The sequence below is a fragment of the Mesoplodon mirus genome (assembly GCF_964341445.2).
Source record: "Mesoplodon mirus genome assembly, chromosome: 4".
Taxonomy (NCBI): domain Eukaryota; kingdom Metazoa; phylum Chordata; class Mammalia; order Artiodactyla; family Ziphiidae; genus Mesoplodon; species Mesoplodon mirus.
The window spans coordinates 117,030,150-117,043,520 of NC_138979.1; the positions used below are offsets into that span (position 1 = coordinate 117,030,150).

The 13,371-nt window shown below is 28.8% G+C and overlaps 1 protein-coding gene across 3 annotated transcripts in view; it reads right to left on the reverse strand.

The window, feature by feature from the left end:
* The window catches only part of NOVA1 (NOVA alternative splicing regulator 1), a 143,760-nt gene that overhangs the window by 19,563 nt on the left and 110,826 nt on the right, over positions 1-13,371 (reverse strand). For 2 of the 3 annotated variants that reach the window (XM_082619876.1, XM_082619877.1), the window contains one exon: positions 3,713-3,784. In XM_082619876.1, the coding sequence (XP_082476002.1) occupies positions 3,713-3,784 (72 nt within the window). Of the gene's footprint in view, positions 1-3,189; positions 3,278-3,712; positions 3,785-13,371 lie in introns of those variants that run through there. The other variant, XM_082619878.1, reaches the window with a different exon arrangement.

Here is a 13,371-nt window from a genome sequence, read left to right on the forward strand (position 1 = left end):
AAAAGTGCTATATATGAGTATGAGTTACCTATTTTCATTTGTTTTGTATATTTTGATATATAATTTCAAATTTATTAGTACATAAATATCTATAAAGCACATATTTCTGAAACTATTCTTTTTATTCTTTTTACTTTTCCTGAAATTTGAGAAGAATCCCAGGAGAGCTAACAATCAGGAATCTAAAATTAAGAATTTAATTATTGGCACATTGACTGATTTAACAAAACCATTTTGTTGAATCTTGAAGTGATTGAAAAATGTATCATCTATAACTTAGAACTGATCAAATCCAACTGATTCTGTTTTTTATCTTAAGTTTATAAACACATTGATTAAGACTAATTCTATTTGTATCTTTATATTTGCTTCTTAGTTAAAGTTCCACATGTAAAAAGTGTCAAACCTGCACTTTGCAACATGCAATGCATGCAGAAAAAAAGTGTAAGTTGTAAAAGTATTAGCCCTAACTTTTCTTTCTTAATAGGAAAATAATAGCAGTTTGATTTATAAGTTAGACAACAAGTAACTCAGTACTCTCACTAGGGAAGAAAATAACTATAGAGCATCTTAAGCTATCCTAAAAAGCATACAGACACTTTGTATAGAAATATTTTAGAGTTGAAAAAGCAATATTAGTATCACAGAATCTTTTTTTAAAAATAAAACTCAAACAGTTTAAGCTGTTTTATGCTATATTATTTACCATCTTAAAGAATCTTTCTTTTTCATTATCACTTGAAAGAAATTTCAGAAAAAATTAAATAAACATAATCTAACATTTATATGGTGAGTGGTACACTCTAGAATAGCACTGTTCTAAGAATAGTTAATGAATTTATTATCTGAATTTCACAGAAGGGGAAACTGAGGCCCAGTTTACTCAGCAAGTGGCAGAACAAGGACTTGATGATAGGAAATTAGGCTCCAGTCTTGACTTTTAACCACCATTCTATAAAGCTTCTCATAAGACAGTCCTTCAGTTTTCCATGGGAAATTATTATAGACCCATAACACTGTAGTTACAGTCTGTCAGTCTGATCTGTGAAAACAGTCTGACCTGTGGAAACATGAGTGTAGGAAAGTAAAATCCAGTATGTACTGAAACATTATAGTCATTTTTTAAAAGAACAGAAAAGAAAAGATTTTTAAATGTTGAAACTGCAGATAAAACTTACTCTTTAATGTATTTTCTGTGCTTTTTATTGTTGGGTTTTCTAAATGTTAATAGTCCCTTAGTTCCTTTTATTACATTAGTTTGTAACACAAACTATTTATTCTAAAGAAAACTCAATCATAACTCATTTAGCTGTTACAGATGAAATAACACAAGTAGTTGTCTAGATTGCTTTATATTGGTTTATGAAAATTCACATGGAAAAAGTTTGCAGTTACTTTTAACAGCAGAGGATTTCAGATTAGCTATAACATATAAGCAATAATTTTAACACAAAACTGGAGACATATCTGCTAAATTGCTGGGTAAGAATAAAGTAAACTTATACCAGAAATGAAAGGTATATTCTTATAGGTTTAAGAGTCTATTTTAAGTATGGAGAGTTTAAGATGATCACATTAAAACCCATTTTTCTATCTTGGTTACTCTTACAGACCTAAGTCAATTTAGTGAAGCTGAATTAATTAGGACTATCCACAAGAAACAACTGTGAGCTATCTAAAGACTGAATAAACAGCAAAAACCAAATTATCTTCTGTCCTACACCATTAATAGAATCTATTGGGAAATACCCATAGGGAATGAAATAATTACAAACTACTAATAACATAAAGATGAAAGATAACTACAATTCCTTCAATAAATTTAAGGATTTTGTTTTGTTCTTTTATATCTTGCCTCATGTTATCCCGGAGATATTATACTTCTTTGTAGAAGAACAGAAGAAATCAAAGTATAAATAAAACACATTTAACAAACATAACTAGAACAGTGAACAGAGTATAAAACCACAAATGACTTATTATTTCAAATTAGAAAAATATAATTAGAAAAATATCCAGAGGTGGATGTAGTAACATATCTAGAGGGTAAAAATATTATATTGTTAGTAAACTTCAACAAGTAACCTTTTTAAGAAATCATTTTATAAAAATTCATGTTCACATAAAATAAAGAAAATACAAATCTAACTTCAAAGACAAAATTATTGAGATGGTTTTTCTCTCTAGATCCAGAATTTTTTACTTTTTACGTTGAGAAAAATCATTTGTTTTTATTACTGTTGTACTCATTTGTCTTGTTTTTATTTGGAAGAGAATGAAGTACAAGAGAAACATTAAAAACATAAAGTCAGTTGTTTTCACAATAGTTTTCTATATCATATAATTAAAGCTCATATAGGAGATAAGGTATGATTGAAAATGTATATACACTTTTCAACTTCATGCATCAATAATACAAGCTTGGTTCTCACTTTATGTAGTACCATTTACCTTCAAAGAGAAGTGCTGGGTTTCATCACTAGAGATGTGTACTTTTTTAACCAATTTATTGGGGCTAAAATGTGAGCATTATAAAGTATTTTTGTTTGAAGGGAATACTACTGCATAAAATAAAAATCAAGCTCCTACTATAGAATAACATTCTAAATGTTAGTTTTGCTTTCCGTTATTTAAAATTTTTTCCTGAGGTAGCAAAGGTATTAGAATCGATAACTGAGCAAAATAATTCTGATAGCCTTATATTAGATCATATTCAAAAGCCACATTTAATATATTTAGCAAATATAGTTCAAAGTTAATAATTTATTAGTCAACTGTATAAAAATATATTAAAAACATAAGCTCTTGTTTAATATTTAAATAATCCCATAAGGCCTTGTATTAGTAAAAAAATGGAAATATTAAGGAAAATAACATTTCTCACCTAAATGAAGCTCAACTCAGACAAAATGAAAATGTGTTTAATCATTTTAATAAATATATTTTTCAACATTTGTCATGTTAAAGTACAGTAAGGCTCTGAATTACATAGAATATTTTAGTGATTTCCTTAAACGTGCCAAAAATAACTACATTTTTGAAGAATGTCCTACAAATATTCAGTACCAAAACATCAAGTCAAACTAAGATATATTTCTAATTGCAAAGTTTGCCACTCCAGCAAAGAAAATGCTATTACTAAATTCTAAGAAAGTACCATTTCCTGAGTTGTTAAACACAGCATTAAAATGATCACAAATACCAATTTCCAGTTACTTTTAGATTGCTAGGAATGCTTTTCATCAAAAGTTTAAAATTGTTACACAGTAAGGCATATCTGAAATAAAAAACAAAGAAAAATGCATTCACATTTAAAGATATACCTTTGCTCAGTAAGTCATATTTATACATTTATTTTTTACATATATGATATTCTTAACTTATATACCAAGAATCCTAGGGAGAAATAATAAGGGAGATTATAAATACCAACTCAATAAATAACCCTCAAAGCTCAAAAAGTCATAATTTTAGGGGGAAAATCCAAAATTCTAGTAGTCTACCATCTGAATATATGTTTGTTATCTAAAGCTAAAAATGCATATAAATTTTCAGGCATAATTGATATTTATTTCTTAAGTTATTTGGAATCTGTTCATGGTGCACATATGTGAATGAACGAATACATCCTTAACCCACCAGTATCTTTTTCTCCAGTGTGCAGGCAATCACCCGTGAAAAGTATGGTGTAGATGACAGGATGATACTGTACCTGATTAGCTCTGGAGGTGGTCATGGGATCAGATGGAGAGGACTTGGTGGTAGTTGGGGAAGATGGCAATGTCTGGGAATAAAGCAGTTCAGGAGCAAATCAACCTTTATAAGCCTTAAACTGATTATTTAAATAAAACAAAATAAAATAAAATGTAATATAACGAGAACAAAATCCTATGAACAAATTTTTCTCCTATTCATTCAAATTTAATGGAATTTAAGATCAATTAAGTAACTAATGCATGTAAATATGCATGCATAAGCATGTAAAAATAAATTCATGACTTGAAATCATGATGGTGACTGATAAAAATTCACATGAGTATTAAAGGTATCCTGACCATATTCATGAATAGTAGTCTCTTTTCTTTCCCTCTTGTTTTCTTGGGGGAAAAGAGATCTCAAACAAAAATTCAAGAAATTTAATGCGTAAAACTGAAAGTCATTTTCCTATCAATGAATACAGTCGGGGGTTGAAAGAAGTGGTGAAATGAAGTTTACTTTCGCATAAAAGTATCCACCTACTTAATATGTTGAACATCACCAACAAGTTGATTCCACATGAATTTAGGGTTCCATACTTAAAAGCAATTAAATTTGCAGTTCTGAGTTCTTAATATCACATTATCTTCTAAAACATTAATTTTTAATAAATTTAGAGCCCGTCTGAAAATGTAAACATTAACCTCATATTAATAAACAAGTAACTAATAGCATTTTAACAAATTGCCATAATATTTTTTATCATTTGTGCTACACACTAAAAATTTATATAGATAAGGGGTATAATATATTATAGCGTCATCAGCCTGTGTTGAAAATAGGTACAAAAATATTAGGAATCAAATTATTGTTCATTTCATTTCATAAACACATATACAAACTATATATAAAATATGCCATATGAGACCATAATATACTTAAGATATTTTAAAAACTTCTCATGTCTAATAGAGTAACCTTAATGTGTGTGTAAGATGTTAAGATGTTATCTTTTTAAAAAGGTATATTTTCACTCAGCAAATAGCATGGCTTAATAGCACCCTCAATAGATAATATTTCTTAATACATGAAATGGGGTAGTTTTATAGTACAGACAAAATTCTATATGGACATTATGTTTTATATTAATATGTATCCATCAAAATTACTCAGATATGAGCAAAAGCATAACTTTAAAGGTTCAGCAGTGTCAGGAAAAGCAGATGAAATTACTTAATACAGTCATATTTATGCATTTAATATTTCAAAAGTCCTAATTAGGATAGAATAAAGCATTTAAGAGTAAAAGAAAGGATAAAAAATTCACAGGCTCCTGCTTAACTCACTGTTCTCAAGTAACAAAGTAAGACTGATTCTAATATCAGATCACGTTTTAAACCCACTCCTCTAGAGATTCTTGATTCTTAAGTTAAAACCTAAGATACTTTGAGGAAAACTAGACTTAATGTTGAGTCATACCAAGATTTTTGTTAAATCACACTTTAAAAGGGGAGAGGAGCTACATTCAGAAGTAAAACCTCACAAAAGAAGGAAAAAAACCTTCGAATCCTTTGTTTTCTGTTTTTGCTATTTGTAATAAATTCATTTTACAAAGTCATTTCTCCAGAGAGACTTTCATTTCCAGTCATTAATTATTACCCTAATATTTTATTTTCCATGCAATAATATGCAGAGACATATGCTATTGACTTCGTGCTACTCTTGTACTATGAACTGAAGAGTAAAGGTTTTGTTTTCCCACCTCTGGTTACAGTTGTTACTGTACAGATTTCCTGGGGGTAGTTAACATATATTTAAGAATATGTTCTTTACTAATCTCAGAGTAATTATGAGATTGCTGACTAAATAGATGTGAAATAAATCTAGCAGCCATCTATCCCAATATAGGTTACAAGCCAAGTTCATTAACCTACAGAAGCATGAGGTATGTGTGTTGGGCTCTTCTGTTTGCATCAGTATAAAATCAACTTGAAGTATCACAGGTATTCATTATGACATCCATCTTGCCCTAGATATGAATTCTCTTGAAATATTGCAAAGAAATATGTGGAAAAAGTAGTAATATCAAGTGACTCAGAATTTGTGGTCACTAAGATTAATATTATCTTCTGTCAATTTATTTGGTATCTTTCTTTTTACTTGGCGTATACGTGAAGTATTGGGCATGTATTAATAATTGATACAATTCATATTCATCAACATTGTCCTTAATAATTCTGATGCTGTTTCTTTCTCACAGAAATAAAAACAATAATTTTAAACTTCTGGAACAATATTAATATGTTTAAAATCATTAAGGGTTTGGTTATTAAATATCATATTCTGATAAGAAGTTAAGAGTTTAATGTTTTAAATAAAACAGGTGAAAATTAAATGTTTGGGCTTTAAGGGATAAGATTGTCAGAGTCTTTTGACACAGTCAATTGCATCTAAATATATTTTCTTGTTTATATTCCTAAAATAATAAACATGTAATGAAGTAAACATGTGATGAGTTTTCTATTGATAGTTATCTATTAGTCATATAGATACCCTTAAACACAAAGATTCTCCTTTCTTTACAAATTTAACCTATAGCAATAAAGAGAATCCAGCAAGTTTGCATTTCAGTTGATTTTTTAAATGCTAGTGGTAAAAATTGTTCTCATAAATAGATATGTGTAAATATATTAAAGCAGTGCCTTTAGTTTAAAAGGTTCTATTAATTAGATTAAAAAACAGCTTTGATAGTTGTTCTCAACCACACAAATAGAACAGAAAAATTCGTAAGAAATACTTCAATGTACAATATGTTTGTTTCCCTAATATTTTATAAACATGTTTATTCCTATTAACTATGCAGACTAAAAGTTTAAGCGGTTTCAAGTTAAAACAAAATCATTTAGTAAAACTTCTGATATATATCTGGAAGATGTAACTAACTGAATATCCATATAGCAACAATATATTAAAATATGTTATAAATAACATTTATAAAGGATATATACTGCTAAAAACTTTTTTTATATTGATCAATTAGTGATTATGAAGGGCACAGGCATTTTTTAGCACAATTTTATCTTTCAAATGGAAAAGTATGATTTTTAATTTATATGACAGAAATATCTATTTAAGAATTCTGCTTTAAACGTTGAAGGCTGAATTACTTATTGCAGAAAAATTTGAAGTGGTTTATAATTTTAAAATAGTGGATCCTTTGGAATATAAAACAGTTTTTTAAAATTCAAGATTTAATAATAGTCATTTAATTAAATGTAGATTTCACTAGGCTCTTGGGAATAAGAACTAAAAAGTGATTACAAATTATGAAATGCATTCTTGTTAACAAGTGACAGTTTTACAGGACCAGAGAATATTACTATAAATAAACTCCATAATAAATAAGCTTACCTCAAGCAAATCTACAATAATAGACTGTCAAGATCTATTATATGTATAGTGAAAACAGCAACAAACAGCAAACTTCAATTTTAATTTGGAAGGTACTACTAGCTAACTGAGTAATATTACTTGAGTAATCGCCTTCCCAATCCTTTGTTTTCTGTTCTGTTAAATAAATCTGCATATTACTCTATAAAAAATAATAGATCAGCTATTTAAATATGTAATTGTTATCTGTGGTTTTTCATCCTGACAAGTATCCAGCATTCTCCCAATGTCTGAACTATCTGGAACCACTTAGCCCTAATATAAACTCATGTTGTCTAATTTCAAAAGGTCTTTTACAATTGATTCCTATTCCATAGCTTATATTCCTCCTAATTACTATTCTACACCTTTATCCTACTCTTCAACCATTCAATCCCATGTATTTTATCTTCCTTTCAATTGATAGTTTTTATTACTTGAAAGAAATCATGATTTTCCAGAATGAGCTTCTTTATCTACTACAATTGGCCTCATTTCAACCTGTTCAGTTTTCCAAACCACTTTTCCCTATCTTCTCACTCTTTTCAGTGTAGACAAAATTGTGATCTCCCGCTCAAACTTCCTACTCTTCAGGGGCTAGGACCTTAACACCTTAAACTATTATCTTTCCACCACTCCTGAGTCATTTTGTTCCCTTAATGATCTCATCTGTATTTGGCATCTCCAATTTCTCTACCTTTTCAAGCTCCTTTTTTACTCTTTAACATTAGCCATTCGCTCTTTAGTAGCAGGGGTTATGTGAGTCTCTCTGATCTAACTTGTATTTTTCTCCTTTTATATCCACAATTTCAAGTCAGCAGTTCCCACACTTCACACATTTTTTTTTTTTAACCTAACCAGCCTCTTTACCTTTAGGAAATATTATTAACAAATAACAACTTTTCTCTCAACATAGACTTGAAACTAACTTTTAGAATCTCCAATGATTTCCTATTAAAAAAATAGTTATTCTCTAATTTTTCTTTGGGTATTTGATCATTTTTAGCATCTTTCCTTATATTGTACTTTCCTCATTTTCTCCCTTTTATCTTTATGGTTAATAAGGAGCACTTACTAGGAACCAGGTATAGATCCACTCAGTTAATACTCACAATATCCTTACAGAACAGATTACTATTACTTTTCCCATGTTATAGGCAAAGTTGAGGTATACAGAAGTAAAACAGCTTGTCCAAATGTACACAACTGCTAAATTAAAGAGGCAGGATTTGAAACCTGGCAATCCTATTCCAGATCCTATACCTAATCACTATACTATAATGCTTCTGACTTTCTTTAAAAAAAAAAAGTAACTGCTTCTTTATCTCTTTTTTTCTCTCCTACAATGAAGGTGTAAGTGAAATTATCACCTATACTGCAATTAAGGATCTATATTTTCAGTTTTAAATTCTCACCTATGCTTCTATCAAAGACTACTTCAAGGAAAAAACATACTATGTACAACTTATTCAACTTGCCTGAAACAAACATACAAAAATATTATCTCACATAGATGCCTGACTAAAATTCACTAGTTGCTTCCTAGAATTCAACATTTTGCTAGGCTCAAAACCACATATAGTCATTTTTAAATTTTCCTCATCATTTTAGAACTAGAATCAAACCAGTCTCAAAGCTTCACAGATTTCACTTTGAAATATCTTTTAACTTCAAGCTTTGTCTCAACTTTCACCATCAGAGGAGATTGTGTTCATCATCTGATTCTTAAAATATTCCCTGGTCTCCTAACGTCACCCTGATACAAGACTTTCTATTTCAAATGAGGTCCTCTTCTTGGAGATGCTTATTCAAGACTCTGAAAAATTCCAGAAGAGAGAAATCTATTGGATTTTGTTTAATCACCATTACTCAAACTTAGAAGTCATATAGCTCAGTGTTAACATCAATTACCAGTTACATTTCCTTGGGTAAGTTACTCAAATTCCTTAAGCATCAGTTTCTATAAGTATAACATGGACTCTATACCTGCCTCAGAAGAATTTTGGAAGGATGAATGAACGATGATAATAAATGTAAAGCGCATAGCACAATGGCTAGCACAGAAACAGAATAAGTACCATATACATCACTGTTACCAGTATTACTGATCCTTCATTCTTGACCATAAAAATGTTTTTCCTGGCAAAGATTAACATCCCCTGGATTTGCGAGTATTACATAAAAGAAGTTTTTAAAAATATTATTTTATAAACCTTCAAATCTAAAGATCTTCATAGTAGATTACTCAGTAATTGTCATAATTCTCTTCCTCTCCTACCAATAGGTGTTCCTACAAGCACTCTAAGAATCTGTGTGGAGTTTTAGCACAGAAGAGAACGAAGGGTAGAGGTGCCTCTTTTTTTTTTTTTTCCATAACCTTCCAGAGAAATTAAAAGGGCTCTTTTGGAAAATATTAGGAAGAATCCGTAGTCTACAGGATACCCTTTGGCCAGACATCCAAGACTCTCCATTATCTGGTCCCACATGGCTTATCTAACATTAATTTCCTCTAAACTACAACACAGATATTCCACTTCTGTCAAGATAATCTCTTTACTATTTAACAATTATGATGTCTTTCTCCTCAAATTCATATTGCTTCATCTGCCTAAAGTAAGCTTTTTTCTTTTTTCTCCTCTAATCAGGCAATTCCTGTACAATCTTCAAGGTCCAGTTCAAGTCTTCACCTATTTTACAAGACCAAATGTCACTCTAGCCTACATTTCTTTCACACTCCTCCAAACTTTTATACTACATTGTTTATATTGTAGTTTTGGTATATAAATACAGTTTTATATTTTTATTAGTTATTTTAAGTATTTAGGATCTCTCATAAATTAGCTTGACAGAGCAAGGGCTACATTTTAATATATTTTACAATTCACTAAGAAGGCATTTAATAAATTTATGATTGAATGAATGAATAATGAACAAATTATGTGCTAATTTTGCCAATTTTTCATGATGAAAGTAGAATTCTTTGAGCTAAGTGAGATTTTTGGTATCTTAATTTAATTTTTACATATAAAATAATTATTTAAATGCCTATAACCACTTCTTTCTTAATGTAGATTTTCTTAAAAATGCATTTGAGCCAAAGAGAAAAAAATGCTGAAAAACTGTAATAGACAAAGGAAGTTAACAAATGCCAACTATCTTACTGATTTGTCATTTCTACCATGTTTTGGGGTTCATTATATTGACTCATTAGGTATAAACAGCCATACTTAGAGGGGGGTTTGAGGGACTTACAGCAACAGGAAATGCTTCAATAATCCCGTGAGGAAAAAAAGAGTAAAAAGTACAATAGTCATAACACAAAAGGTGGAAATGAAAATATGTACACCAAAAAATCTGGGCTAAGACGTGCCCCAGGAATGAGTTCAGAGCTTCTAGGTAAACAAAGTCTAAATTATTTGAAGATCACTGAAAGTCTCTGCCATTTTCATTTCCTGAAAATAAGAAATATAATGTTCTATGTTGCAATTAATATGTTTAATTTTGGTTTACTGGCTCTTGCTGCATACCTGTTTCTTAGTATACTGACTTGTGAAATGAGCACAATGGTATTATGTACCTTATGATAATCTTCTGATATTAAGGCTATAGAACAGAGGCTACATACTTTGATTATTCAATAAATATTATTATTATTGTCATTTTGAATATATAAAATATTGGAGTCCCTCTCTATTAGCAAATATATATTTGATTTAAATAAAACAAACAAGAAAACACATTTGAGAATAAAGAAGTGAATAGTTTCACATCTAATATCTAAATTGGATGTAAGGCTCTCATGCTAGGTATCATCATGCTTCCATATGAAAGACTTGTGAGACCAGAATGTATTGCTTTCCTAAGAACTTATATTTGGTTGAGATTTCGTTAAGTCAATAAGGTTTCATTTGGGGAGAATATTCTGGTTCATGTAATTTATTCAGAAACCAAATGTATCTAGATCACATAATTCAGAAAATAATATTTTATAAAAGTCATAATAATATATGGTATAAAATTCTAACTTTTAAAGCAAGTTTTATTCATTTAGAACTAACTCTGACTTCCTATTTTAAGTCCAAGTTACATATTAATTATACTTTTTGTAGTAAGCAAAATCTTAAATTATCAACCATAAAAAACAATAGATATGCAGTAACAAAAATTAAGAAAATATAATTTCAGGTCCAACATTAATTCATTTCTATGCAGAAATTACATTTTCCAGCTCCAGCAATTTTTAAAACTCGAATTTTATTCTTTGCACAATCTTAACTAGAAGAAAATGTTTAAAAAATATTTTAAAGGAGTTATTTTAAAAATTAACTTCAGAATTGAAGTCCAAAGAGAATGTAAATGTTATGCCATTAGTTAAGGGAAAGACTACCATTTTAAAAGAAATCTTATTATTATTCTATGTACTAAAATATAAAAAAATATATAAACATTATATGAAATATATTTTTATCTATTCTAATTACTTTATACTGGATTACCAGCATAATTTCTTCAGAAATAAAAGCATGGTAATTTAAATTTATATACTTCACTTACTATTTAGACAATGATCCAACAAAAAGTATTACATTGTAAAACAGGATACCTAGAAAGTTAGAGAATCCGAAATTTAGAGTATAAATAACTCTGCTGATCTACAGTATGATCAATCTCTCTTCCAGATTTTTTGAGTAAATTTTTCAAATTTTACAGTTATAAGAAACTGTTTAAGTATTAAATATATTACCCTACTAGATGCAGTGTACTTTTTAATAAATCTTTTTAAATGATACTCTATTTCACATTATTGATTACATGAAAATATTAAATAATCAATAATAATTTCAATGACATGAATGTCTACAAAGCTTATAAATGAATTCAAATACACAAAAGTTAATCAATCACCATTATTTTTTACCACTTATCTTGAATTTAAATAATATTATCTGTACAAGGCAAATAAAAATAGAAATGAACCCAACATTTTAAAATTCTGGCTTTCATAAATCTTTACTGAGACTGGATATATGACAACCTATAAATCTCATATTGCCATAGAGAAAATTAAAGTTTCAACAATGACTCATAGACTATTATTTGATGGTATTAGCTATTTAGTATTATAAAAATAATAAAAATTCATTCATATCATTGTCCTGAATATATTGCCAGTGATATAGTACTCAAAGTATATTTTATGTTTTACTTTTTTAAAAAAATCAAGATATGCACTGCCTTCCCTAAATGTTTGAACTTACATAAATTACAAAATAAAGGGGAGAAGTAATAGGCTGGATTAAAGCAGAAAATCAATAATAGACCCTACACTTTAGTGCCAATTCTGTAAATTCTTAGACCCAGGTGATTTTAACCTAGAGGTCTTTAAACTCATACTTTTAGAATTTGGATAAAATCATGGTACCACTTTCAAGGCATCAGTTTTTAAATTATCCTTTGTATTCACCTAGCACAGATGAAATAAACATTTCAAAACTATAAATGGCTGTGAAGAATAAAAATATCTACTGATGTTTAGAAGTTTAAAATATTTACATTCTGCCATGTATAAACTAAAAGATACTTCCTTGAAAAGTTATAAAGGGTTACAAATTAAACTATTTTGACACTGAGAAAGAGTATAAAATGAACGATTTTATATGGAATAACAACTACCTACTCATGATTTAAACATGAAAGGACTTTTTAAAATGGTAATTAAAAGAAAATTGAGTCTTGGCCCATAATTTAAAAATATATTACCTAATTATTAATTTCTATGTTTGTATTTAATTAGACAGCCTTATATTTATCAATATATTGGTAAAATTATAATAGATTCATAACACTGCCTAGTATAAAATATTTTTTTCAATTCAGAAACATGAAATTAATAAGATTTTGAGCTACATTTCAAATTTATTACAATGAACATAAATATTCTGTGAACTAATGAATAATACATTTCTTTTGAAGGCATAGTCTATCAATATGATCACAAATTAAGCAGCTAATTATAAAAGGGCAAATGCAGAAACAATCAGTATAAACATAAAGTATCAGATAATTTTGAGGATTTAAAAGAGGTTGAGGGAAAGAATTCACCTTATTTAACATTAAAGAATGTCATTTTTTTCCTACATCATGTCAGCCATTATTCAATCTTAAGAACTCACATTGTCTTTTATCAAGTAAAATTTTTGTTACAGAAAATCCCACACATTAAAAATAAACATTGGCCCTTTATGA